This window comes from Eumetopias jubatus, unplaced genomic scaffold, assembly GCF_037043125.1.
Source record: "Eumetopias jubatus isolate StellerSeaLion01/CBP00866 unplaced genomic scaffold, mEumJub1_p1.0 scaffold_1, whole genome shotgun sequence".
NCBI classification, from domain to species: domain Eukaryota; kingdom Metazoa; phylum Chordata; class Mammalia; order Carnivora; family Otariidae; genus Eumetopias; species Eumetopias jubatus.
The window spans coordinates 161,570,310-161,595,772 of NW_028274807.1; the positions used below are offsets into that span (position 1 = coordinate 161,570,310).

Here is a 25,463-nt window from a genome sequence, read left to right on the forward strand (position 1 = left end):
GCTGTTCTAAATAGCGCTGCTGTGAACATTCATGTGCAAGTTTTTGCGTGGACATGTTTTCATTTGTCTTGTGTGTAGACCCAGGGGTGAGGCCTCTGCTTGGACGGTAGTTTTATGTTTAATTTGTGAGGAACTGCCAAACTGTTTTTCATGATGGCTGTACCATTTACCTTCCTAAAAGCCATGTTTTCGGGGGTTTCCTGACAGGTTAAGTAACACGGATGTTCTCAGTCCTCCATCTCACCACACGGGGCCCCAGGCCTTCCTCAGCAAGTTCCTGCCATCTTCCATTCCTCTCTGTGTTCACACCCTGCATCCAGTCTGTCAGGCTCTACCCTCACCACACATCCCGAATCCCGCTTCCTCGCCCCACTCCATGGGTACCACACAGAGCCAGCCCCCCAGCATCTCTCACCTGTATGCTTGCAGCAGGCTCCCCCGAGAACTGCCTGTGGACTCCTACAGTCTGTTCTCCAAGCCAGAGGATCCCCTTCTCTCTGCTCAGGAACCCCTACAGGGACTTAAGGCAAAGTGCTCACATTCCCCCTAGCCTCCCCCTCATCTCCTGCCATTGCCCTTCCCCCCTGACCTCCTTGCTGTTCTTCTAACTCACTTCAGGGTATTTGCAGCTGCTTCCCCCAGATGTTTACCTCCTCAGGCCATCACCTCCTCAGTGAGGCCTTTGGTGACCCTGAAGGCACTCTGCACCTCTGACAGACTCTGTCTCCCTGTGTTAAACTGTCAGTCAGCCATGAGGGTAGCAAAACACGTCTGTTCCCCTGGAACCGTGTCACTGAAAGGAGACAATCAGCCTCTAACTTCCTTCTCAGCTGCCTCCCTGGTTGCCCTCGGGAATGGTGGTGTGTATTGCCTTCCACATATTTTCTTTGCCTGTAGATGATATGTATATCTTTTATTTGTATTATTTATTATGTATATTTTTTCAAGGCAGCTATTACGCCGTGTTGCTGTTGATCTGTGGGCCTCACATGAGGTCTGAGCTTCAGGAAGCCAGGAACCTGGTGTCCCTCGTCCCAGCAGGGGCCTGGCACAGTGTAGGCACTGATAATGTCGGTTCGTATGAACACACATTTGTAGCAGTGAACGCACTGCATCATATGGGAAGACTGCCTCTGGTCGGCCTTGATGGGATTTGCTGTCCTTTGATCCAGCGATGTTGGAATCAGGGAGACTCCAGACGTTGGTAGTTGATTGGATCCCCAGCTGGACTGCAGAAGCTTCTAGGCCTGGAGCCCCATGGCCTGTGGGTTTGCCTTGTACATTTAGGACAGGACTCTGGAACTCGGCTCTGGACCTCTGAGTTGCATCTGTGCAGTTGAATCTGACTTGATTTCATGTTAGTGCTGAGAGCAGGCAATGAAGCAAGACTGCTGTGCTCCCCCCTGCCCCTGGCACTGCAGTGGGGGGCTGCTTTTGGCGAGGGAATCCTTTGAACAGTAACGTTCCTGGGCCAGTCAACATTGAAAAGAAAGCCTTTAAATATCTGGCCATGGAGCGGTGCCTGGGCCTCCGCCCCCCGCAGCTCAGCGGGGGCCAGGGAAGTCAGGGTTGATAATGGTGCACTGTCAGGCCTGTCTGTCTGCGGGGCAGTGTTACTAGGCGCCTCTGAAATCATTCCCGTCGGACCCACAAGGTTTTTGTTGAAGGTTTGAAGTGAGCAAACTCAGAGGTCTCCTGGGCTCTTTTGTCTGAGCTGGGGGATGGGTGTGTGTCTGCGTGGGGGAGCAGAGGCCCTGGCAAAGAGATGATTTTCTGAAGTCAGTTCACTATTGTTTGAGCCATTTCAAAAAGTATATTGTTTAAAGTGTCTTTAAACATCCCAGAAAAAATGCTTGTTAGCACAAATCACCACCAGAAGAGGGGATCCCAGATACTCTTAATGTATTTGTTTTGAGGCGTTTTCCATGCATTTGGGCATGAAAGAACTTCCCTGGGGTGGTTGTTACACGACTGTATACATCTGTCAAAGCCCTTAAAAAGGGTGAATTTTACAGGATGTGAACTGTAGCTCATTAAACTCAACATAAAGAAACACGGTTGAAATGCTGTTGCTGGGATCTTTGCACATCGACCATACTTCCCAAACAGCCTTGCCATCATTAATACTCCTTTGCAAATGTTCTCAAGCACCACTCATGTTCCCTCTCACGACTGAGCTGTGAGGTTCTCCATCGTCATCCCCCAGCGTTGCTCATCAAGGTGGTTTGCAGTTTTTCTCCATTAAAACCCTGTGAACTGTTGACTCTGTGTCCCGAGTGATTTACTACAGCGCCGGGGAGTTGGAACATTTTATGCGCTCTTGATACTGTCAAACCGTTTTTCAGAAAGCTTTTGTCATTCTGTGCAGCCCCCTGGAGTGTCTGGGAATGTCTGTGAGCCATCATTTTTAGTGACAAAGCTTTTATATTTTCAGGAGTCTTGGTTAGTAGATTTGCTTAGTGTTCAGACACCAAATTTTACTTCTACTAAAAATCGGACTGAATTAGGCAAAGATTTCTTAGATACAACACAAAGTGAATGGTCCAAAAATGAAAAAAAAATCAGTAAATTGGACCTCATCAAAATTCAAAACTTTTGCACTTCAAACAGTGGTGGTAAGGACGCCATTAAGAAAGAGAAAGGACAGGCAGGAGACCAGGAGAAAATATTTGCAAAACATAGATCCCATAAAGGACTTGTATTCAGACTCTACAAACAACTCCTGCAACTCAAGAAGAAGAACAACCCCATCAAAAAGGGGGCAAAAGACAGGAACAGACATTTTACCAAAGAGGATATATGGATGGCCAATAAGTCCATGAAAAGATCTCAGTATCATTAGTCATTAGGGAACTACAAAGTGAAACCACAGTGGAATCCTATTTCATACTCATGAGAATTCATAATTAGTTAGACTGACAATAAATGGTTTCTGGAGGGTGTGGAGAGATAGGAACGTTCATACTATGATGGCGGGAACGTGAAACGATGCAGCCACTTTGGTAAAAACAGTTTGGCAGTTTCCCAAAAAGAGAAAGCATGCAACTGCTGATGTGGAAATACTGGGGTTCGGGAGCGAATGGTCAGGAAAGAATTCTTGAGACATCTTTGGTGCAAAAAGGTGGTTTTATTAAAGCTCGGGGACAGGACCCAATGGCAGGAAGAGCTGCAACGGGGTCATGAGGAGCGGCCCATTATATACTTTCAAGTTGGGAGGGGGTTAGGGATAGCATAAGTCTCTAAGGAATTTTGGAAATAAGGTTTCCAGGACCTTGAGGGGCTAGCTGTTGGTAGGAAAAGGTCATTTATTACTGTCTAGTAAAACATTAGTCATGAGACCCTTCAGATATTTATCAGTGTGCCGTATGCTTGGGGGGTGATTGCCAACAGGTATCTTGGTTGGGGGAGGTAGAAATAAAGGAAGTTTCCAAAGGAATTTTTTAAATCTTTTTTAAAAATTAATATATATTGTATTATTTGTTTCAGGGGTACAGGTCTGTGATTCATCAGTCTTACACAACACCCAGCGCTCACCACAGCACATACCCTCCCCAGTGCCCATCACCCAGCCACCCCATCCCTCCCACCCCCCTCCCATCCCCAACCCTCGGTTGGTTTCCTATGATTAAGAGTCTCTTATGGTTTGTCTACCTCTCTGGTTTCAACTTGTTTCATTTTTTTCCTCTCTTCCTCTATGATCCTCTGTCTTGTTTCTCAAATTCCACATATCAGTGAGATCATACGATAATTGTCTTTCTCTGACTTATTTCGCTTAGCATAATACCCTCTAGTTCCACCCATGTCGTTGCAAATGGCAAGATTTCATTTTTTTGGTGGCTGCATTATATTTCATTGTGTGTATATATATATGTATATATATACACACACCACATCTTTATCCATTCATCTGTTGATGGACATCTGGGCTCTTTCCATAGTTTGGCTATTGTGGACATTGCTGCTATAAACATTGGGGTGCAGGTACCCCTTCGGATCACTACATTTTTATCTTTGTATCTACTATCCCTAGTAGTGCAATTGTTGGGTCATAGGGTAGCTCTACTTTCATTTTTTTAAAGATTTTATTTATTTACTTAATTGACAGAGAGAGAGAGAGACAGCAAGAGAGGGAACACAAGCAGGGGGAGGGTCAGAGGGAGAAGCAGGCTCCCTGCCAAGCAGGGAGCCCGATGCGGGGCTCGATCCCAGGACCCTGAGATCATGACCTGAGCTGAAGGCAGTTGCTTAACCAACTGAGCCACCCAGGCACCCCCTCTATTTTCAATTTTTTGAGGCATCTCCATACCGTTTTCCAGAGTGGCTGCACCAGTTTGCATGCCCACCAACAGTGTAGGAGGGTTCCCCTTTCTCCGCATCCTCGCCAACATCTGTTGTTTCCTGAGTTGTTAATTTTAACCATTCTGACCAGTGTGAGGTGGTATCTCATTGTGGTTTTGATTTGTATTTCCCTGATGCCAAGTGATGTTGAGCATTTTTTCATGTGTCTTTTGGCCATTTAGATGTCTTCTTTGTAGAAATGTCTGTTCATGTCTTCTGCCCATTTCTTGATTGGACTATTTGTTCCTCGGGTGTTGAATTTGGTAAGTTCTTTATGGATTTTGGATACTAGCCCTTTATGTGATAGGTCATTTGCAAATGTCTCCTCCCATTCTGTTGGTTGTCTTTTGGTTTTGTTGACTGCCAAAGGAATTTTTATATGTAAAACGAGAATTACAGGATCCTGGAGGTCTGGCCGATGTTAAGCTAAGGTTGCCTTTTGCCTCTAGCCAAGTATTAACAAGGAGGCAGTTGAGTTCCTAGAGGAAGGTCACTCTGCCTGTCTCAAGGACTTGTCAATGGGCTGTAAGTAGTAAGGGAATTTAATTCTTTTTCTTTTGCCTTTGTTCCCCACATCACTACCACATCACCCAACTATTTTACTCCAAGTGTCTACCCAAGAGAAATGGACACATCTGTCCACACAGAGAACTTTCATGGGTGTGTTCATGACAGCATTTTTCATAAATGTCTAAATGTTCAACCTCAATGTCTATTAACTGATGATCGGATGGAAAAAATGTAGTATATCGCACGATGGACCGTTATTCAGCCACAAAAAGGAATGAAGTATTGATTAATGCTACAGCGTGAATGAACTTAAAAAACATTCTGCTAAGCGAAAGAAGCCAGTCACAAAGCCGAGCCATGTATCATATGGCTCCATCTATACGAAATGTCCAGAAAGGTCACATTTTTTGAGATAGAAAGTAAATTAGTGGTGGCCTGGGCCTGGGGCTCAGAACAGAGATTAATCGTAAATGTGCGTGAAGGGTCTTATTAGGGAGATGAAAATGTTCTAACACTTATTTATGGTGATGATTTCATCACTTGGTAAAATTACTTAAAATCATTGAATTCTATACTTGAAACGGGTGAATTTTATGATAGAAAATATACCTCAACAGAGCTATTAAAAAGGGGGGCTAGAGATGGCAAGGAGAAGGTGGGTATAGCTGTTCCCCAAATATGCACCCAACTGCCGGAGGCTTGGGAGAACTCCAGAAAGCCCTCTGGGTGCCCATGGGAGCTCTGGGGTTTCTCTACCCTGAGAGGACAAAGGACGCAGTGAATGAATGCCTTCAAATTGCTCCCATCCAAGGGATGCCTCTCGGCACTGTGGCTTTGCCCTTCTTCCTATCCAGATGTGGAGTTAGTTCCTCATCCCCTTGAGTCTTGGCTGGTCCTTGTGACTTGCTCTGGTTAACGGATATGGCCGAAGTGACGCTGTGCCATTTTAAGCCTAGGTCTCAAGAGACCTTGTAGCTTGCACCTTTGCTTTCTTGGACCCCTGCCCTGAGAATGCCTTCTGAGGGAGGTAGTCCAGCCTGGTGGAGCATGAGGGGCCACATGGGGGGAAGAGGGGGAATTGAGGTCCCCCAGCCAAGGTCACCAACCGCCAGACATGTGAGGCCATCTTGGACCTTCCAGCCCTATTGATACAGATGATACAGCCCAGTGAGTGAGCCCCGGCCCCACCAGTGAAGAACCACCCAGCTGATCCAGAGAACTGTCACAAATAAAGGGCTGTTGTTTTATGCCATTAAGTTTTGGGATGCTTTCTTATGCAGCAATAGGCAACTGGGACACACACTTTGACTTTGCCTGTCCCGAAGCCATCTTTGTTGCGGTGAGGTTGTGGACCCACCTCTCACACCTGAGTACCAGGCGGCACACCTTTGCCCTCACTCCATCCCATGACCTCCGGGGCTTGACCTAGACACCATTTCTCTCAGGGCAGTGGTTATAAACCTTGGCTATGCAGTAGAATCTTCGGGGAGGTAACTTTTTAAAATTATGAGGTATGTTACAGTCATTTATTATTGTGCAATAAATCATCCTAAACCTCAGTGGCTTAAGACAACAATAATTTACTTTGGTCATAAATCTGCAATTTGGGGAGGGCCTGATGCTAACAGCTGGGTTCTGCTACATACAGTGTCAGTTGGGGTAGCTCAAAGGCTGGGAGCTGGGATCATCTGAAGCCTGGCACTCTTGCATGTCTGGTGGTTGAGGCTGGGAGTCAGCTGGGAACTGTTGGCCAGAACATCTACATGTGGACATAACATAGTGGCTGGATTCTTAGAATGAGCTCCCCAAGAGAACAAGGCAGACGTACATGGAGTTTGGATGAGCTGGCCTCAGAAGTCATAGCGTCACTTCTGCCATACTGTGTTGGCTGAGATGGTCACAGAGGTCTGTCTGGGTTCAAGGGGGAAGGGCCTAGACCCACCACTGGATGGGAGGAGTACCGACATCACTCTGTAAGAACTTCCGGAAGGAAATCTATTGAGGTGGCTAGCTTTGGAAAATACAATCTGTTTCTGGTTCCTAAGCCCCACCCTGGAGAATCAATGCTGAAGGTCTGGAGTGAAGCCTTAGGACTGCAGTTTTTACATGTTCCCAGGTGACTCTCTTGTATAACCAGGACCAGGCAATGGCCCTTTGTCTAAGACCCATGGCCCCTCAATCCTGAACTCAGAGCTGTCCCCACAGGAGGTGCAGCAGAGATTGGCTGCGGCCCGGCATGGTAGTGTGACCAAGGACCCTTTGGAGGGAAACCAGCCTCAGGCCAGCAGGGGCACCCAAGGAGCCAGAGGCCTGCTCTTGTGCAGGGGAGGGGGGTGTCCCTAACCGGCCCTTCTTGATGGAGGGGGGTGTCCCTAACCGGCCCTTCTTGACGGAGGGGGTGTCCCTAACCGGCCCTTCTTGACGGAGAGGGGTGTCCCTAACCGGCCCTTCTTGACGGAGGGGGTGTCCCTAACCGGCCCTTCTTGACGGAGGGGGGTGTCCCTAACCGGCCCTTCTTGACGGAGGGGGGTGTCCCTAACCGGCCCTTCTTGACAGAGGGGGGTGTCCCTAACCGGCCCTTCTTGACGGAGGGGGGTGTCCCTAACCGGCCCTTCTTGATGGAGGGGGGTGTCCCTAACCGGCCCTTATTGATGGAGGGGGGTGTCCCTAACCGGCCCTTCTTGATGGGACCTTTTGGGAGCCGGTGTATCCCAGTAGCCTTCTTCCGACCCCGTGTGTGTCTCACTGGCACTTCCTGGCTTGTAGACGGTAGTCTCCAGGCTGCTGGTGGTACAGTACGATAGGGTGGCAAGGCATTTGGTGGGCAGAGTTTCAGTCCTTCTCCCCAGGGTGCTCACTGCCATTTGGTGATTTCCCCTCACAGCTGTTCTCCAGCTTCAGTTTGTTTAGACTGATGCAAGCTGAGGAATGTTGGAGGACTGCAGTTGGTGGGCAGTATTCTAGGAGGGGCTGCCCGCAGCCCCTGGGGGTAGACTGGGAGGCAGGAGATGGGAGGAAGGGGACCTGGGTTTCAGCTCCAGCTCTGCTACAGTTTTGCTCTTTAGCCTTGGGTAGGTCATATCTCCCCTCAGAGCCTCAGTTTCCCCAACAGTCACATGTGGGGAGCCTCAGCTCCCGTTCTCTTAAATGACCTGTGTGGAGTGGAGCTGCACTCCCTTAACAGAAAACCTAATGTGGCTCCCCATTCCCTACAGTCTTGGAGCCCTGCCTGCCCTCCACACCTGTGTACCAGGGGCCCTGCCCACCACTCCAGCCTCATCATCCCTTCCCTGAACTTGCCATGCACCTTCACCCCTCTGGGCTTTTGTATATGTTGTTCCCTCTGCCTGGAATACTTTCTCTTGCTTTCACTGCCTGGCAAACCCCAAAGTTTGGCTTTTATCACCTCCTCCATGAAGCCTGCTCCCTCCTGCTAGTTACCTCTGTGGTGTGTCCCTGCACCCTACCCCTTGGTATTCTGTGATCTACATTGGGAGCAACAGCTAGCCTCCCAGCTGGGGGTGGGGCGCGGATTGAGAGAGGAGTGTTTGCAGACCAGCCCAGGCTTTGGAGTCAGTCTGGATTTCAGTCCAGCGCTGCTGCGACACACTCGCCTGTGTGACCTCAGGCAGGTCGCCCCACCAATCTAAGCCTCAGTTTCCCCATCCCTGAGTTGGGGCTCATTATCACTAAACAAAATTCTCATGATTTTTTAAGGACATCAGCGACAGAAGCAGAGAGTCTATGTGAAAGAGGTTTGGGGTGGGGTAGAGTTATCAGAGTTTTCAGAGCTCGTTGCTTCCCTTGCCTTTATCGAAGAATGTGGAGGTATAGGGGGAGCCGAGACCCCTGTTCCCTGTAGTGTAGGGAAGGGCGAGGCGTATAATAGGTGCTCACGTTCAGAGTAGGAATTCCTTAAAGATTGAATGAATGAGTGGATGAATGAATGAGTGAATGAAACGAGGCAACTAGTTTCTGAATTTGGATACACCTTTTTGCCAGACCTTGTCTGTGCACCTGGTCCGGGGACGGCGGCCGAGGCGGGAAGTCCCGCCCCCAGGAGCCCCGCCCCCGGAGGAGCCCCGCCCCGGGGCCGGAGCCCCGCCCGTCTCCTAGCAACTGTCAAACATAATTGCGCAGCGGCGTCCTGCTCCGGTGGGCAGATTGCGTCCTTGGAGCCTCCTCGCCTGGGGGCCGTGACGCCCAGGCTGTTAGCCAACGCCTTCCCTCGCAGGTACCGAAGGTCCCTCTCTACCTGCCGCTCCAGCTGGGCATCCCGTGCTAAACAAAACGTTAGCCCGGGTTCCTCCTCCATGGACCCTGAGCTTGTGCCCTGAACCCAGCACTCAGGGCCCATTCGTGCCTTGTCTCGCGGGGGGGGGGGGGGGGGGGGAGTGTCTCGCTCTCTTTGACCTCACCAGACTCTTGCACGTGCTGTCCCCTCGCCCGGTTCGCCTGTCCCCACATTGCAAACTCATCCTGGGCTTTGGCGCTGCCCTTACCCTGAGGCCTCCCCTAGTTGGAAGCACAGGGTTTTCTCCCAACTTTGCGGTTCTTGGGTAATTGCGCTTACCTGGAGCTGGCATTCCAGAGTGCCAATGATTGACTCGTGAAAGGAGGAGCAGCTGGGGCTGGGGGAGGATAGAGACTCAAGTTGGAGAAACGGGTTGCTTGTTATCATGATTACTGCAAGCCACCATTCTCTGTGGTTCATTGTTGAGTGCCTACTGCATGCCAGGCAGTGTCTGAGGCCTTGGCTGTTCAAACCAGGACGGGACAGGGGAAGGGAAGGAGGGGAAGGGTGGGTCATCCTGAAGGAGGCAGGGCTTACCTCTTGGGAACAGAGGCAGGTGACAGCAGCGCCTTTATTTTCTTGCAGCCAGGAGTGCCACGCCCGTGGGTGCTCTGCAGAATGTCGCTGCGTGCCTGGGAGTGGGAGGGTGAGGACAGGGTGAGCATGGGGCCCATGTCCTCCCTGGCCAGCTTTTACCAGTCTGGGAGTGAGTGTGATATGGAGGAGTACCTGAAGGTCAAAGCCCAAGCCCAGGAGTCAGACTCTAAGCACCCATGCAGCAGCGAGTCCTCATATGGGCCTGCCAGCACCTTCAACTCCGATGTGCCCCAGATTGTCCCCTGCAAATTCATCATCTCACTGGCCTTCCCAGTGAACACTGGTAAGTGCTGGAGCAGAATCCCAACACTCTCCGCAAAATGGGGTGCGCTAATGACCTTCTCCCAGAAGTTTGGGGCACCTGAGCTCCCTCCACTGGTTTCCCCAAGTGAGGTGGCCAGTGCTGGCAGCAGAGGTCAGGAAGGAAACTGCAATTTTAGGAAACTGCTACTGGGATACACCGGCTCCCAAAAGGTCCCATCAATAAGCGCCGGTTAGGGACACCCCCTCCCCTGCACAAGAGCAGGCCTCTGGCACCTTGGGTCCCCCTGCTGGCCTGAGGCTGGTTTCCCTCCAAAGGGTCCTTGGTCACACTACCATGCCGGGCAGTTTCCTTCTTTAAAATTTACAATTTTAGGCTCCAAAACTGCAAGGAAACCCCCACTGTGGGCCAAGCAAGGGAGTGATTAAATAGGCTTCACCTGCTTAATCCTCTCAACAACCCTAAAAAGCAGGTGGTATTATATCTGCTTTTTGTGGATGAGTAAATGAGAAAGAGGTTACAGCATGGGTTCTCATAATCTAGCTGTGCATCACCAAATTCCTTGTTTAAATTCTCAGATGTATTGAATGAAAATCTCTGAGTGTATAGGTATATCAATTACCTGTTGCCCCCCAAATTCTGTGTAACAAACCCAAACAGCTCCCCAAGTCAGGGGCTTCAAACTGGAATCCCTTGTTCTCCTGGATAAGCAGATCAGCGGCTCCAGGCTAGGGTCCCTGCGGTGGCTCTGCTCTGCTCCCCGTGTCCCTCATCCTCCTCCTGGACACGTGGGTCAGCCAGACACATTCTTGTTACAGAAAGGCAGAGACACATGAGAGGGCAAGCCCAGACAACGCAGAACTCTTCGAGTCTTTGGGCACCTCCCACCTGCTCACATTTTTTTGGCCAAAGGGAGTCACATGATTGAACCTCTAAGATTAGGGGCAGAGAAAAGAACTCCACTTTTGATATATATCTATTTTTGTCTACTTGCACTAACCCCCCTGAAGATTAATTTCAGCTTCTCCTTGTAGTTCTATCCATTCTTGCCTCAGATATTCTGGAGGCTCTTTGGTTAGATGTATATATACCATGTTTAGAATTAACCCGTCTTCTTGGTGACTTGAACTGTTTTTACCGCCAAGACCACGGGGAGGCAGGTGAAGCGCCACAGGTGAAAAATGTAAGGAGGCGCTCCCTCTCAGCATCATGCAGTGAATTTCTGCACCCTGTTACTCCACTGGCTAGGGGGCCTGGACCTGCATCTCAGCCCCAAGTGGGGCAGACAGCATGGGGGTGGGCGGCCTCCCACAGCATCAGGCTCTTTTTTGGTTCCAGGGAACTGTGGAGACGGGTGTGCTTTCCCATGCGAGACTCAAACAAGACTCATTAAATCCATGTCTTCTAGGTTATAAAGGAAAATATACAATTCTGATGGAAAAATATAGGAAACACCCTAAAATGGACAAACCTGCTGCAAAGGTTCGCCGTTACTACCACATTGAGTATTTCCTTCTGCCCGATGATGCGGAGCCTAAAAAAGTTGACATGGTGGTGTTTCCAATGGTGGCCAAAGTGTTCCTGGATTCAGGAGTAAAGGTGTGTGTGTGTGTGTGTACACCTCACATGCAGTCTAATACTACAGAAAGTGTGCTTGCTTCCCTTGGAGCTTGTTACCAAAGGGGTGTGTGTGTGTGTGTGTGTGTGTGTGTACGTGTGTACATACACCTCACATACAGTCTAATACTACAGAAAGTGTGCTTGCTTCCCTTGGAGCTTGTTACCAAAGGTGTGTGTGTGTGTGTGTGTGTGTGTGTGTGTGTGTGTGTGTGTACATACACCTCACATACAGTCTAATACTACAGAAAGTGTGCTTGCTTCCCTTGGAGCTTGTTACCAAAGGGGTGTGTGTGTGTGTGTGTGTGTGTGTGTGTGTGTGTATATGTATGTGTACATACACCTCACATACAGTCTAATACTACAGAAAGTGTGCTTGCTTCCCTTGGAGCTTGCTAGAAATGCAGGGTATTGGGTTCCACCCCAGACCTACCGAATGAGAATCCACACTGACCTCATAATACCCATTACCAGACTATATATCTTTATCTAGTCATTTCTTTGGTGTTTCAAAAGTTTTTGCCACTCTTGTGATTTCCTTCTTTGTGTGAGTACTTGTGTGTGTCCATGTGTGTGCACACCTGCCTGCCTGCACACACACCCACCCTCCTGCCTGTGGCCTGACTCTGGGTCAGTGCTTGGAAGTTACTGGAAAGGGCACGATTGGCAGGTAATTGCTTTGACTCTGTCTTTTCCGATGAACCCAGACATGTGACGGGGCCCCGGCCAGGACACCCATTTCCTGATGTGAGGTGGGGGCTGGGGGCGCGCCAGGCAGAGAAGGCAGACAGGTGGAGAGCAGCACCCTGGAGGACGAGGCTGGCGGGCGGAACCTCAGGCTGCTAAGCCTCCCAGGCCTGCACTTAGAGCCTCTTGGTGTTCTTTTACACAGACAGTGAGGCCATGGCACGAAGGGGACAAAGTCTGGGTGTCATGGACCCAAAATTTTAACATCAACGTGACGAAGGAATTACTAAAGAAAATTAATTTTCACAAAATAACCTTGAAGGTCTGGGACACTAAGGACAAGGTTTCGAGAAAAGTCAGGTATTATCGGTTAAAGAATACTGGGTATTCGGAAGATACAGGATCTTTCGGTAAGTCACGTATTTGTGTTTTGTTTGAAACGTTTCTCGAGGCGTGTGACTTCTCACCGCTAACAGAATCAAAACCAGTGTCCCCTCCTTTACTTCATCTCACTTTCCCAGGGCGCATGTGGCTTTGGGTGTCAGTGGTGCGTCATCCCTCCAGGACAAGCTTGAGCATCAGGAAGTACTGCCCCCTGGAGTTGTGTCTGAGGGTGGGCAGTGTCTGTGTGCATGTGCATTGGTCACCACCTCTACCTCCATCACATTTCTGGACTTCCTGTCCCCAGGCAGCACCCACATGTGCATTCCCCACCGGCCTGTCTCCTGGCTGAGTATTGGGTGTTCACTGACAAAAAAACACCAGGAAACAAGAGAAAACTTAGGAATCTCATGACCCTGAGACCACCATATGAGTCTTTTCATATAGATCCTCTAGATTCTTATTCTCACAAACGGGGGTTAGGGGCAGAGGGAGAGGGAGAAGCAGGTTCCCCACTGAGCAGGGAGCCCGACGCAGGGCTCTATCCCAGGACCCTGAGGCCATGACCAGAGCTGAAGGCAGATGCCAACTGACTGAACCACCCAGGCGCCCCTGGGTAAATATTTTATCAATGCCAGAAAGTCTCCTTTTGAGCTCACCTCCAAGGAGAGAGCTAGTAGGACTGGAAAGATCCAGGCTTTGAAGTCAGCCAGCTCAATTCAAACTGTCTCCTGTCTTGAACTAGCCAATGACCTTGGGCACCTTCCCACTTCCTCTGCTTATATGCCCCGAGGCAGGGTGATGGGAGTGCACCGCCCCCCCCCCTAGCAATAAAGAGAGTGTGTGTTGTCTATATTTAAAAACTAAAATGCTGCCAATTAAACTATGCTGTGGGGTTAATTGTAAGATGCATCCAGTTTTTTGAGATGTCAAAATGTCATGGGGATGTGCATCCGAGAATGGAAGGAGTATGTACTATTGTCACTGTTGTTGGTGGCTCCAGATAAGTATAGTTACCCCCATTTTACAGTGAGCAAAGGAGACTGACCACCTGCTTCAAGTGTGTGACAGCGCCAGAATCAGAACCCATTTTTTGGTGACTAGAAACCCTCTGCTTTCTCTGGCTTTCTAGCCTGCCTTCTTGGGGAGCCTTTCTGGCACCGGGGACTTGGCACTTCTGACTGTTCATCTTTCACTTACATCTGGGGTTTCTTAACCTAGGTGCTGTTGGCATTTTGGATCAGATCATTTCTTTTTGTGGGAGCTGTCCTGGGCACTGTAGGATGCTCAGCAGCATCCATGACCTCCACCTGCTGGATGCCTGTAGTAGCCTCCCAGTTGTGACAACCAAAATTTTCTTCAGACATTGCCAAAGGTCTCTTGGGGAGGGGAGCAGAATCACCCCTGGCTGAGAATCATTGATTTATATCTAAACTACTCATTGTAGGGTTTCTGTGTAAGAAAATGGGGTTCAAGGTGACTTTTCTTGCTTGGACCAAATGAAAGACCCACATCTTCAAAGCATGGGGTTCAAAACCACCTGCGTTAGATGCATTTGGAGGGCTGCCCAAATGCAGATTCCAGGGCCTGCCCCAGAGCTGTTGAGCCAGAATTTCTGGTAAACATCTGCCCTGAAGTGAGCTCGCATTGGAGCAGGGGTGCTGGGGCAGGTGTAGCAGGAAGGATTCCTGGAGAAGGGGCCATGGGAGGCAAGTGTGGAAGGGTAAATGGAGTCAGCTGGCCAGAAAAGGGAGGAGGAAGGGTGTTCTAGACCCTGCAGGGAGGGCCATGGGCCTTTGTGAGTGTTCTTGAAATGATAGCACTTGCCCCTCCCCAAGCCCCATCTCACGCCTGACATCACTGCCTCTTATGTTAAATCATTTCTTTCCATAAGCAGTGTATGTTCACTATGTAAAACAATTTAGAAATTAACTAGCATATGGGCACCTGGGTGGCTCAGTCGGTTGGGTGTCCAACTCGTGATTTCTGCTCCGGTCGGGATCTTGGAGTCGTGGGATGATGGTCTCAGTTGGGCAGTTGGCTTTTCTCCCTCTGCCCCTCCCCACGCACGTTCTCTCTCTCCTTCTGACATAAATAATCTAAAAAAAAAAATTGACTGGGACAAGGGAGAAAGAAATAAGATCACATGATGCTTGACCAGAGGTAGTCATTGCTATCATTTCCCTGTGCATTTTACATGTAAGTAGAAAGAATATTTTAATGAAAATGCATCTGGTGTACATGTTGTCTTAAGTCCTGCCTTTTTTCACCTTAAAAGCTATCTTCTTGAAACTCTTGTCTGTGGGAGGGCAGAAACAGCATGAGAGGTTTGGCTCATGTTCCAAAGAGGATGGGAAATGTATTTGGGTGAACCATAGGTCCCATGCCCAGAACTGGTTAGTTTTCAGCCTGCTGGTCTTGAATGGAACATCCCATCAAAAGTCAGCATTTTTCCTCTATTAAATCTGCTCGGCTTCTTGGTTTCTCAGTTACTGGACAAAGACTGCACCATTCATGAAGCCCTAAGTCATATGTGACCCCGGCTATGCCCTTAGCATAGCAACCAACACCTGGTTGGTGTCCCTGCCTGTGTGGTGTCCTTTGGGACTCTCTGCCCCTCAGCTGGCTCTTCCCTCTGCATCCAGGTCTCTTCCCCATCTCCTCTCTCCTACCACTGTTCCCTGACTGGTCTATAGCCCTGCTTTGACCTTGGCACTTCATTGCTCTGAACCTTTTTATGGCTGCCCAGCGGCTTAGGGAACCAGGTCCATTTTCTGAGTCTGGTCTTGAAGGCATCCTCTAATTTGTTCCCCAAGCCTCTTTTCTCACTGCTATTCTCACCTTCACTCCTGGTCCCTGAAAACACTAGGGTTTTCCCCATTGTGAGACCTGCCTTCAGCTATGGGGCCATACCTCGTGGGCCCTTAGCCTCATCTCTTTCTCCACAAATGGTACCTCTCCTTCAACGGTGAATCCAATTGCATCTCTTCTTTTCTTCACCTCTTTCTTGTAGCTTCCATTATCTGCATTCATTATTCCTCACATGTTGGTTGCTGCCACAAGCATACAGAGTCCCGTATTGATAGAAGTGAAAGATAGAGGGCTCATCTCCCTAGCTGGCTGCAAGGAGCCCTGGGGGGTGGTTCTGGCTTAATAAGTACCAGCTCTCTGACCACAGGAAAGTTATGTGTCATACTCCCCATCTGTAAACTAGGGGAAGTGGGAGTGCCTTCCTTCAAGTGAAGTGCGATGATTAAATGGAAGGACGCATGTCAAGTACGTAATGGTCTTAATCTGGAAGTAGCCATTGCCAGTTGAGGTTTGGATTTCCTGATATTTTGAAGCAGTGCCTAGACAACTGCTCCTGGAGGGCAGGGGCCCTGCCTGTCTTATCCACCTGCTCCATCTACAGCACTAGGAGAGTGCCGTACACATAGAAGGTGTTTGGTAAACATTTCTGATTGAGTCAATGGTTCTCCTACATTCTAGAGGAAGTGAAAAATTTGGTTTTAAATCAGAGAAGGTTATCTGCACAGGCCCCACACATCAAAGAGGAGTGGAACCAGGAGGATGCGCAAGAAAAAGCAGGAAAACACATCAAGTCTTTGCATGGTGAGTGGACATGACTTTGTGGACAAGCTGGGGGAAGTCAATGGCAGGGAAGGGGATGGATGGGTGTTGCTGGCATCGTGCATGGACACTGGGATCCTTTCTGTGTATCAGCAACTCCTGCTGGTGCCGGTTCACTCTAGAAGCCAGTGCTGTTTCAGTGCGGGAATCACTTTTTGTTGTTGATCCCTTTTTTTTGTTTAATTTTTATTTCATGATTTACAAAACTTTTCTAACTATAGAAGTTATATATGTGTGTTTTTTTTTTTTTTTTTAGAAAAGTCAGTGAATATAGAAAGTATAAAACAAGCAGGGAAATCGGTCTGTAGTTCTATCACCAGGAACAAGCATTGTAATTTTTTGGTTATCATGGCAAATTCCTTTGTTGTAAGATTTTTTTTTTTTTTTACATAGATAGGGTTGTTCTGGATACATAATTTTGTATTCTGAGATTAACGTGTCCCTACATGCACTTTCCTATTTACTTAAGAACTTTGCATAAACTCCATTTGTGGTGACTACATAAATTTTCATCTGCTGGTAGCACTGTAATGTTCCCTGTAGGTGGGGAATGTAAGGATCTTGGGAGTGTTACCAGTATCCTCTAAAGTAAACAGTGTTGAATTGGACAACTGAATAGATAATAGACTTTTTTTTCCCCTCTGTGGGATATTATATAAGAAATTGGAGGCTCCCTCTTGTCTCCATTTGTCCAAATAATCCTAATTAGTCTGTATATTCATTCATTTACTCGTTTATTATTAACCAGCCTTTTTTTTTTAAAGATTTTATTTATTTATTTGAGAGAGAGAATGAGATAGAGAGAGCATGAGAGGGGGGAGGGTCCGAGGGAGAAACAGGCTCCTCGCCGAGCAGGGAGCCCGATGCGGGACTCGATCATGGGACTCCAGGATCATGACCTGAGCCGAAGGCAGTCGCTTAACCAACTGAGCCACTCAGGCGCCCCATATTAACCAGCCTCTTTATGCTCACCACACACCCATCCCTCTGCTTGGTGACTGCCATTACAAAATGGGTAAAGGGCCCTCGTTTCTTAATGAACTAGAATGGAACAGGAAGTCCATTTGCTAATAAATATTATCAGATTCTCACCCAGCAGAGTCTGAAACTTTGCCCAAGATCTCCGAGGAATATGAAAAGATACCCAGAATGGAAGATCTTGCCACAGTTCGGTAAGGACGGACCCATGTTATTTTAGGGAGTGGGAGTGGAACCCCCTCTTGTACAAGCCGTACAGACTCACCAGGAGTCATGTGGATTTTTAGTAACTTAGAGCTCATGCAATCCAGGTGAAATTAAAGGATAGAGAAAGGAATGCTGTGTTTATGAGGGCAAACATGCACTGTGCTTTTGCACTTGTTGGTTTATCTCAATCCTCATCATGGTCAGTCTGTGAGGTGGTATTACTATCTGTTTTCTTCACAACATAACAGAGTGGTTAGTGATTTGCTCAAAGTTTTAAAATTGGAATTCTTGGGAATCTTGGGAGTGTTGGTAAAGCCAGGACTCCAGCCCATATCTTCAGATCACTGAGTCCACAGCATTTCCTGCTGTGAGTGCAGTTACTCTTAGAGCCTAAGAAGGGTCTGGAGATTCCTTGGATGCTGTGGGGACCTGAGGTAGAATGGAGACCCAGCTGGTGGCTTGGGAGAAGGGAGAATGGGATGGGGAGAACAAAGGGACCTATGTCATTAAAAAATCTTGACTTTTAAAAAATTTTTTGTGTTGAATTTATGCACTAATTTGAGAAGAATTGTCATTTTTACATTGTGAGCCTCTCGCATCCATGATTATGGTATATCTTTTCATCTAATTCAGCTCCTTTATGATTTTTAATAGAGTTAATTTTTTTTTCTTCCTATAGATGTTGGATAATTCCTGTAAATGAACTCCTGGATATTTTAGAGTTTTGACTGCTTTCATAAAAATATATTATTTTCCATAATATTTCTAGTCAGTTAGAAATTGATAGTAAAAATGTGGTTTGCCGAGCAACAGCATTGGCATTACTGGGAACTTGTTAGAAATGTGGAACATCAGATCCACCCCAGGCTTACTGAACCATACCTGCATTTTATTTAACAGCATTTCCAGGTGATTCATATGCACATTGAAATTTAAGAAGCATTGGTTAGAGGAATGCAATGTCATTTTTTTTTTTAAGATTTTATTTATTTATTTGAGACAGAGAGAATGCGAGAGAGAGAGAGAGAGCACATGAGAGGGGGGAGGGTCAGAGGGAGAAGCAGACTCCCCGCCGAGCAGGGAGCCCGATACGGGACTCGATCCCGGGACTCCAGGATCATGACCTGAGCCGAAGGCAGTCGCCCAACCAACTGAGCCACCCAGGCGCCCTGCAATGTCATTTTTAAAAAATCTGCTCACAGGACGCCTGAGTGGCACAAATCGGTTAAGCGTCTGCCTTCGGCTCAAGGCATGATCCCAGGGTCCTGGGATCGAGCCCCACATCAGGCTTCTTGCTCAGCGGGGAGTCTGCTTCTCCCTTTGCCTGTCATTCCCCCTGCTTGTGCTCTTTCTCTCTGACAAATAAATAAATAAAATCTAAAATAAATAAAAATCTCACATTTGGTGCAGTAAATAGATTCTTAGATTTGGTCCCCGATTTTTTTTCACCTTCATTTATTTTTCTCTCTGTGTATTTTCTAGATGGAGTATTTCAAGAGAAACAGCTCTTTCTTTGGGAGCAGCATCTGGGATAGGGATGAAGGAATTAACTGAGAGATCATCATTTAACAGCTTAACAAACATGTTAGAAAAGCAAAAATTTCAAAGTAAGTTAGGATGGGATTTTGGAATTTTATACTATAACTAGACTCAGAAGAATTATGAAATATTTCAAATTCAGAATACTTCAGAAAGATTCTTTGATATCTGGCCAAATGTTACTTGAAAGTAAAAGAACACTACATACACTTTCAGCTTACCCCTTCTGTCTCGCCTCACCCAGCTGTTCCATCCCACCTCATCCCATTCACTTACCCGCATCATCCCACCCATCCGCACAACATCCCTTCCCACTCCACCAGTGTTTCCGTGCTCCTGACTCACGATGTCGTGAACATGGGGGGCATGAAAATCCCTAATGTTGACTATAGACTTTCAAATAAATAACTACATTCCTATGTGATAGATGCTGTGGTAGGGTAGGTAGGTATGTTGGGGAAGCACAAAAGAGTCGGGTTTATGGAAGGACCCTCGGAAGATAAGAAGTTATTTGCTTCTCATGGTGGAATGGGGGAAATAGCATCCCAGGTCGCAGGAACCACTCATGCGGAAGCTTGTAGTCTTAGGGACAGACCGAGAGGCAAGGGTCCTCAGAAGCCACTACATTGACCTCTTCATTCTTGACCTTGTTCTCCTCACCAGTTTTTCAGCAAGCAGTTAGGTTTCCAGTATGAGGTGGAATATTCTAGAGCCCTTGCACTTGCTGCCTCCTGGGATGGTCCACTTCCTGTTTGTACAGCTGTAACTGCTACAAATCATTTCCTTAACTCTCTATCAGTTAATCTGCTTTTCCTGGTTCGAGTTCAACACTCCAAAGCTGCAGAGAGAAATGACTGCTTGAGGCGGGCTCTCTGCCAGGCGTCGGAAACACAGTTGCTCACATTCCTTTTTTAAGGCCCTAAAAGACTAGTCCACACTTTCATATCTGAACACCATCGACTTTTTCTGAGTTTTCTCTTTTCCAGATTAAATAGCCTCGCTTTTCAGAAATAGTCTTTAAGCATTTTAATGAGATTTTCAAACCATCTTTTTTATTTTGAAAAAAAAATAGAAGAGTACACACAAAAAATAAACAGTGTATGTACAATTTAGGTGTTAATATTTTGCCACATTTCCTTCATTTCTTTCTTGCTCTTTCCTTCTTTTTCCTTGCTCTGTCCTCTCCTTTCTTTCTTCCTTTCTTCCTTTGTTTCTTTCCCTCCTTCCTTCATCCCTCCCTCCCTCCATCCCTCTCATCCTCCCTTCTTTCTTTTTGAAAAGAAAAGCTTACATGGCGCCTGGGTGGCTCAGTTGGTTAAGTGACTGCCTTCGGCTCAGGTCATGATCCTAGAGTCCCAGGATCGAGTCCCACATCGGGCTCCCTGCTCAGCGGGGAGTCTGCTTCTCCAAACTCTGACCCTCTTCCCTCTTGTGCTCTCTATCTCTCATTCTCTCTCTCTCTCTCAAATAAATAAAATCTTTTAAAAAAAAAGAAGTTTACAGATACAGGGTGTCTCTTTTGCACACTGTGCTTTTAAGAAGCATACCCTAGGGGCGCCTGGGTGGCTCAGTCAGTTAAGCATCTGCCTTTGGTTCAGGTCAAGATCCCAGGGTCCTGGGATTGAGCCCCGAATCGGGCTCCCTGCTTAGGCCAAAATCTGCTTCTTCCTCCCCCCTACTTGTGTTCTCTCTCTTTTTCTCTCAAATAAATAAATCTTAAAAAAAAAAAAGCATACCCTATCCTACATAGAAATTGGTGTGACCCTTCCCTGCCATCCCGTTCTTTCTGACACATTCATACGATGTCATGTTGATTTTTGTTTTTATGAGTTACAGAAATGATTTCATACTGTACATATCTTCCTGCAACTTGCTCTTTGCATTCAGCTTGATTTTTAAAGTTCATTTGTGTCCATATATGTAAGTCCAGCTCCTTCCTTGTAACATAGCCCCATCAGATGGCTATGCCATCCTTCACCCGTGGACTCCCCACCGAGGGACATTTGAGTTGTCTCCAATTTCCCACTGTCACCAACACTGTGATAGCAAGCATTCTTGTGCAGGTCTCTGTGTGCCTGTGCCAGAGAGTCTAGGGCATTTGCCCAGTGGGGTCATAGGGCATGCGAAATGCACCTTGACCCCTCAGGAGGTATTGCTGGTTTTTACTCTCTGGATTGTACCTCTTTGCCCTCCTGACAGAAGTCCTGAGAATTCCAGCTTTTCCACATTATCAGCCATGCTTGACATGGTCAGGGGCTTACTTCCTAATTCCTCATGGGGTTGATATCGTCTCATATGCTTATTTGGTCACAGTCTTATCTGATTTACTTATTCCTGTTTCTTTGCTTATTTTTCTGTTGGGTCTTACGCTTTTTTTTATTTTTTTATTTTTTGAAAGATTTTACTTGTCAGAGAGAGAAACAGGGAGAGAGCGCAAGCAGGGGGAGCGGCAGGCAGAGGGAGCCCTATGCGGAACTAGGTCCCAGGACCCCGGGATCATGACCTGAGCTGAAGGCAGATGCTTAACCGACTAAGCCACCCAGGCACCCCTGAGTTTTACATTTTTTCTTACTGATCCATAAGCTTTATTCTTTAAATCTTCTGGATAATTATCATGGTTACTTACATGCACTGCAAACATCACAGGCCAGGGTCTGTAACTTACCCTTTTACTTTATTTGTGCTGTCTTGTTTTGCATACCAGTTATGTAACTATTCCTTTCTAGTTTGTATTTTTGGTAATGTTTAAGAAATCCTCCTCATCCGGACATCAGTAGAGTCTCCTATACTTCAATTATTTTGAAGTTTTTTTGTTTTGCACCATTAGTCTGCCTTCCGCTTTGCATATGGCACGAGGTACCCAATAATTTCATTTGCCTCCAAATGGATAGTCAGTATAATTAATTGACTAGTCCATCCTTTCCCACTGATCTGAGATGCCTGATATCTGTTAAGTCCCCTTATACATACAGTGTATTTCTGGGCTTTCTATAGTCTGTTCCATTGGTCTTTGTATCACAGAACAAATAGTTCATGGCTTCAATTACGTTAGATATATATGTCTCCTCTTTCCGCCCCCCTGGATCTGAGCTCAGCACAGAGCTGAATATTTTATGTACCTTTGCTCATTTACTCTTCTCAACACCCTACAAGGAAGGTGCTACTGCCCCCATTCTACAGATGAAGTGATTGAGGCTCAGGATGGTTAAGGATGGGGGAGACCTGGTTCTGGAACCTTGGTGGTTCAACTCCAAAGCCCAAACCTCAGCCCTACACTGTGGTTAAGAGCTGACTTGGGGGAGAAATTTGGTATGTGGCGGTGCTGATCATCATCCAACCTCAGCCCCCTCTGCCCGTGTTCTCGGGTCGGACTGGGTGGGGGATCAGGACGGCCCTCACGTTCTTCCTGCATGTAACTGACAGTCGGTCTGCTCTCTACACATCGACACATTTTCTGGTTGCAGGGGAAGGGCGGCAGCACAAAGGACAACCTCTGCCTTCAAGGATTTTCCAGAATCTTGTATGTATGCATGTATGCTTTCACATATGGTAGCTTGGATATGAGCTCCTTTGAACGCTTATGTCCTTCCTTTGATTTCACAGTTAAACAGAAAGACTCAGAGGGGAGAAAGAAGAGCCAGAAGAAAAGGAAGAAGTCTCGAGCAGAAGAGGAAACTGACCTCAAGGTGGAAGGAAATTGGAAGCATGGTACCTTCTCCACTGAGCTGGTGGTGACACCGCTCCTTGCAGGTGGCTATCCCTGGTCCCAACAGGTTCTGGTTGTCTTGTCCTATGTGGCTTGAATGTCCATAAACAGGATGCTCGCATTGACCAAGCCTCTGTTCTGCCACCGAGCTTCACACTCACAGTCACTTCAGCAAAAGTGCCGGTAAGCCTCTCTGTTGTACGGAGGAGGAGAAGGAGGCACAGGGAGCTCAGATGTATTGTTCCAGATCACACAGCAAGTAAGGGCGAGGCCAGGGTTTGAACTCGGGCCTGATTCCAAAGAAACCTGTGAGAATAGTTGTGCTGATTTTGTTTGCTAAATAAGATGCTGCTTTTTAGAAACCCCGTCCTACAGATTTTTACGAAAACATCTAGTAGAGGAAATGAGGGAAGGAGCCGGTATTTCTGTCCCGTCCTTTATTGCTCATGGCAAACTCTGAGCCTCCCATTGAGCTTGGAGGGGGGCTGAGGGGCGCCTGTCCTATGTCCTGTGAGGAATCAAAACTCGGAGAAGGCATAGCAACTCACTTGAGGTCACATAGCTCAGGGGCAGAACAGGGGTTTCATTCTCTTGCTTTGTAAGATCTATCACACTTTGGAAACTAGATTTTCTACGGTTTGACAAATAAGAAGGTATGCATGTTATATCCCTAGGTTTTGACAAGGGAAAGCTCAGAATGTATTTTGGGTAAAATTATATGACTTCATTTTTAAAATAGTAACATGGAGGGGAAACCCTCTTTCTTTTCAGAGAAAATCATTTCAAGCCTATTTCATTGTAGGCGGTTTTTTTTTTGCCATCAGGGTGAATGTGCGCCCTCTACTGGCCAATCTGCAGAAATCTAGGCTACGATCTTGAGCTGAAACGAGCCCTTGCAGCGGCTTGAGGTTTTACCCCAGGAAAGTCAGCATCAAGTTCCACAGGTGCCAGGAAAATCGAATTCTCACAAGCTCTTGTGTTGATGTTGATACATTCTGAGGAAATACTATTAATTTTTTAGTTTTCACTTTCTTTTTTTTTTTTTTTTTTTCAAGAATTTATTTATTTGACAGAGAGACACAGCGAGAGAGGGAACGCAAGCAGGCGGAGTGGGAGAGGGAGAAGCAGGCTTCCCGCGGAGCGGGGAGCCCGATGCGGGGCTCGATCCCAGGACCCTGAGATCATGACCTGAGCCAAAGGCAGATGCCTAATGACTGAGCCACCCAGGTGCCCCTAGTTTTCACTTTTAAATGGATTTTTGAAAACCCGCTCTCACCTAAAGTTGGGCCTTTCAGGCTGTCTTAGCTTTCCTGCGGCATTGGAGTCTTTTCTAGAAAAATGAATTTTCAGAGACGCATACCCACTCTCAGGCTGTGCTCCAGGAGGACCCAGCCTCCGCACAGCAGTTGCACACTCCTGCTCGGGGCACACATCTCTGGGGAACACCTTGTGGGCTGAATCCCCAAGAGAAACCTGGGCCTGTAGGTGGGTGAGCTCCGGGTGATCCGCTGACTTTGGGTCGAGGTTGATTTTGCTGCTTAATTTTGCTGTGGGAGGAAGGAAAAGCTCAGATGGTCTCAACCATCTCGACGTGACTTTTTCCAGCAGGGTGAAGCCCAGAAGTGTCTGGGTTTCCCCTCTCTCTAACCTGCACTGTCACGGCCCTGTAAGGAGACAGTGATTCCAAGAGCACCAGTGACAAACAGACTTTGAATCTTGGCTCAGCCACTGCCCAGCAAGTTGCCCACGTTCTCCAGGTCCTTCGACTCCATGTCCTCATCTGTAGAAGAGGGGTGAGAATTTTCACCCCGGGGGGGCTGCAGGAAGGATCACATGAGATAATGTGTACAAACTTGTACACAGTAGGACTCAGAGAGGTTACTGGTATGGAGGTGGCAGCTGCTTCTTCAGAACATTTGGGTGGGCTGGGTGCAGGGTGCTGGGCCTCTAGCAAGGAAGGTAGAAAGGTAAACCTCCTCCCTTACACCGATAGCATGGTTTAGGGTCCTAAGCTAAGAAGGGTCTTGGCAGGCCAGCTGGATGTTTGTTTTTGCCATAGAATAACACATAAGATCATTCCCAAAACCAGCACGATAATTTTTGGTAATCATCTTCGATTTCAAATTAGGCCCTAGGCTTTGCATCCCCTAGTGGTGAATATTTGTTGGCCAGTAACCCATTAAGGGTTTCGAAAGACTCTGGAATGAACTCTTATTTTTTGTTGCGTAGTGGAGGGGCCAAGTGTCACCAGGCAGGCCTGGTTTGGACATGGGTCCCACCACTTATTGGCCGAGAGACCTTGGATGACTTCTGAACATTTCCGACTTCAGTTTCTCTGTCTACGAAGCAGAGATGGTAGCAGCCACACAGGGCTGTTTTGAGGATCAAATGACGTTAAGGCAAGCTCAAGTCTGGCTGTTGGAGATGCACGCACCTTGTGGGGTCTGTTTCCGGGCGCCTTTTCTCTTACTCTGGAGCTGGGCTCCTCAGCCTGGGCACTTGTGCCCCTAGGGGGACATTGGGTCATATGAGGAGGTAGTTTTGGTTGTCACGGGTGGGGGCAGAGGGATGCTGCTGTCCCATGATGCACAGGACAGTCCCCGCAGCCGAGAATCTCTGTTCTCAAGTGTCTGTGGTTTTGAGATTGTGAAACCCTACCCTGGAATTATGGCTGATGCCTCCCTAAATTTCTGAATGATGATTTGAGTGCACGTTTG

General features: G+C 47.5%; 1 protein-coding gene across 1 annotated transcript in view; it reads left to right on the forward strand.

Annotated features, from left to right (window-relative positions):
• The first annotated feature begins 9,760 nt into the window (after nucleotides 1–9,760).
• The window catches only part of CFAP92 (cilia and flagella associated protein 92 (putative)), a 70,745-nt gene continuing 55,042 nt past the window's right edge, over nucleotides 9,761–25,463 (forward strand). Inside the window, exons 1-7 of the mRNA XM_088023211.1 lie at nucleotides 9,761–10,022; nucleotides 11,410–11,600; nucleotides 12,511–12,715; nucleotides 16,176–16,298; nucleotides 17,401–17,488; nucleotides 18,984–19,108; nucleotides 22,644–22,790. Of these exons, the coding sequence (XP_087879337.1) occupies nucleotides 9,761–10,022; nucleotides 11,410–11,600; nucleotides 12,511–12,715; nucleotides 16,176–16,298; nucleotides 17,401–17,488; nucleotides 18,984–19,108; nucleotides 22,644–22,790 (1,141 nt within the window). The remainder of the gene's footprint in view (nucleotides 10,023–11,409; nucleotides 11,601–12,510; nucleotides 12,716–16,175; nucleotides 16,299–17,400; nucleotides 17,489–18,983; nucleotides 19,109–22,643; nucleotides 22,791–25,463) is intronic.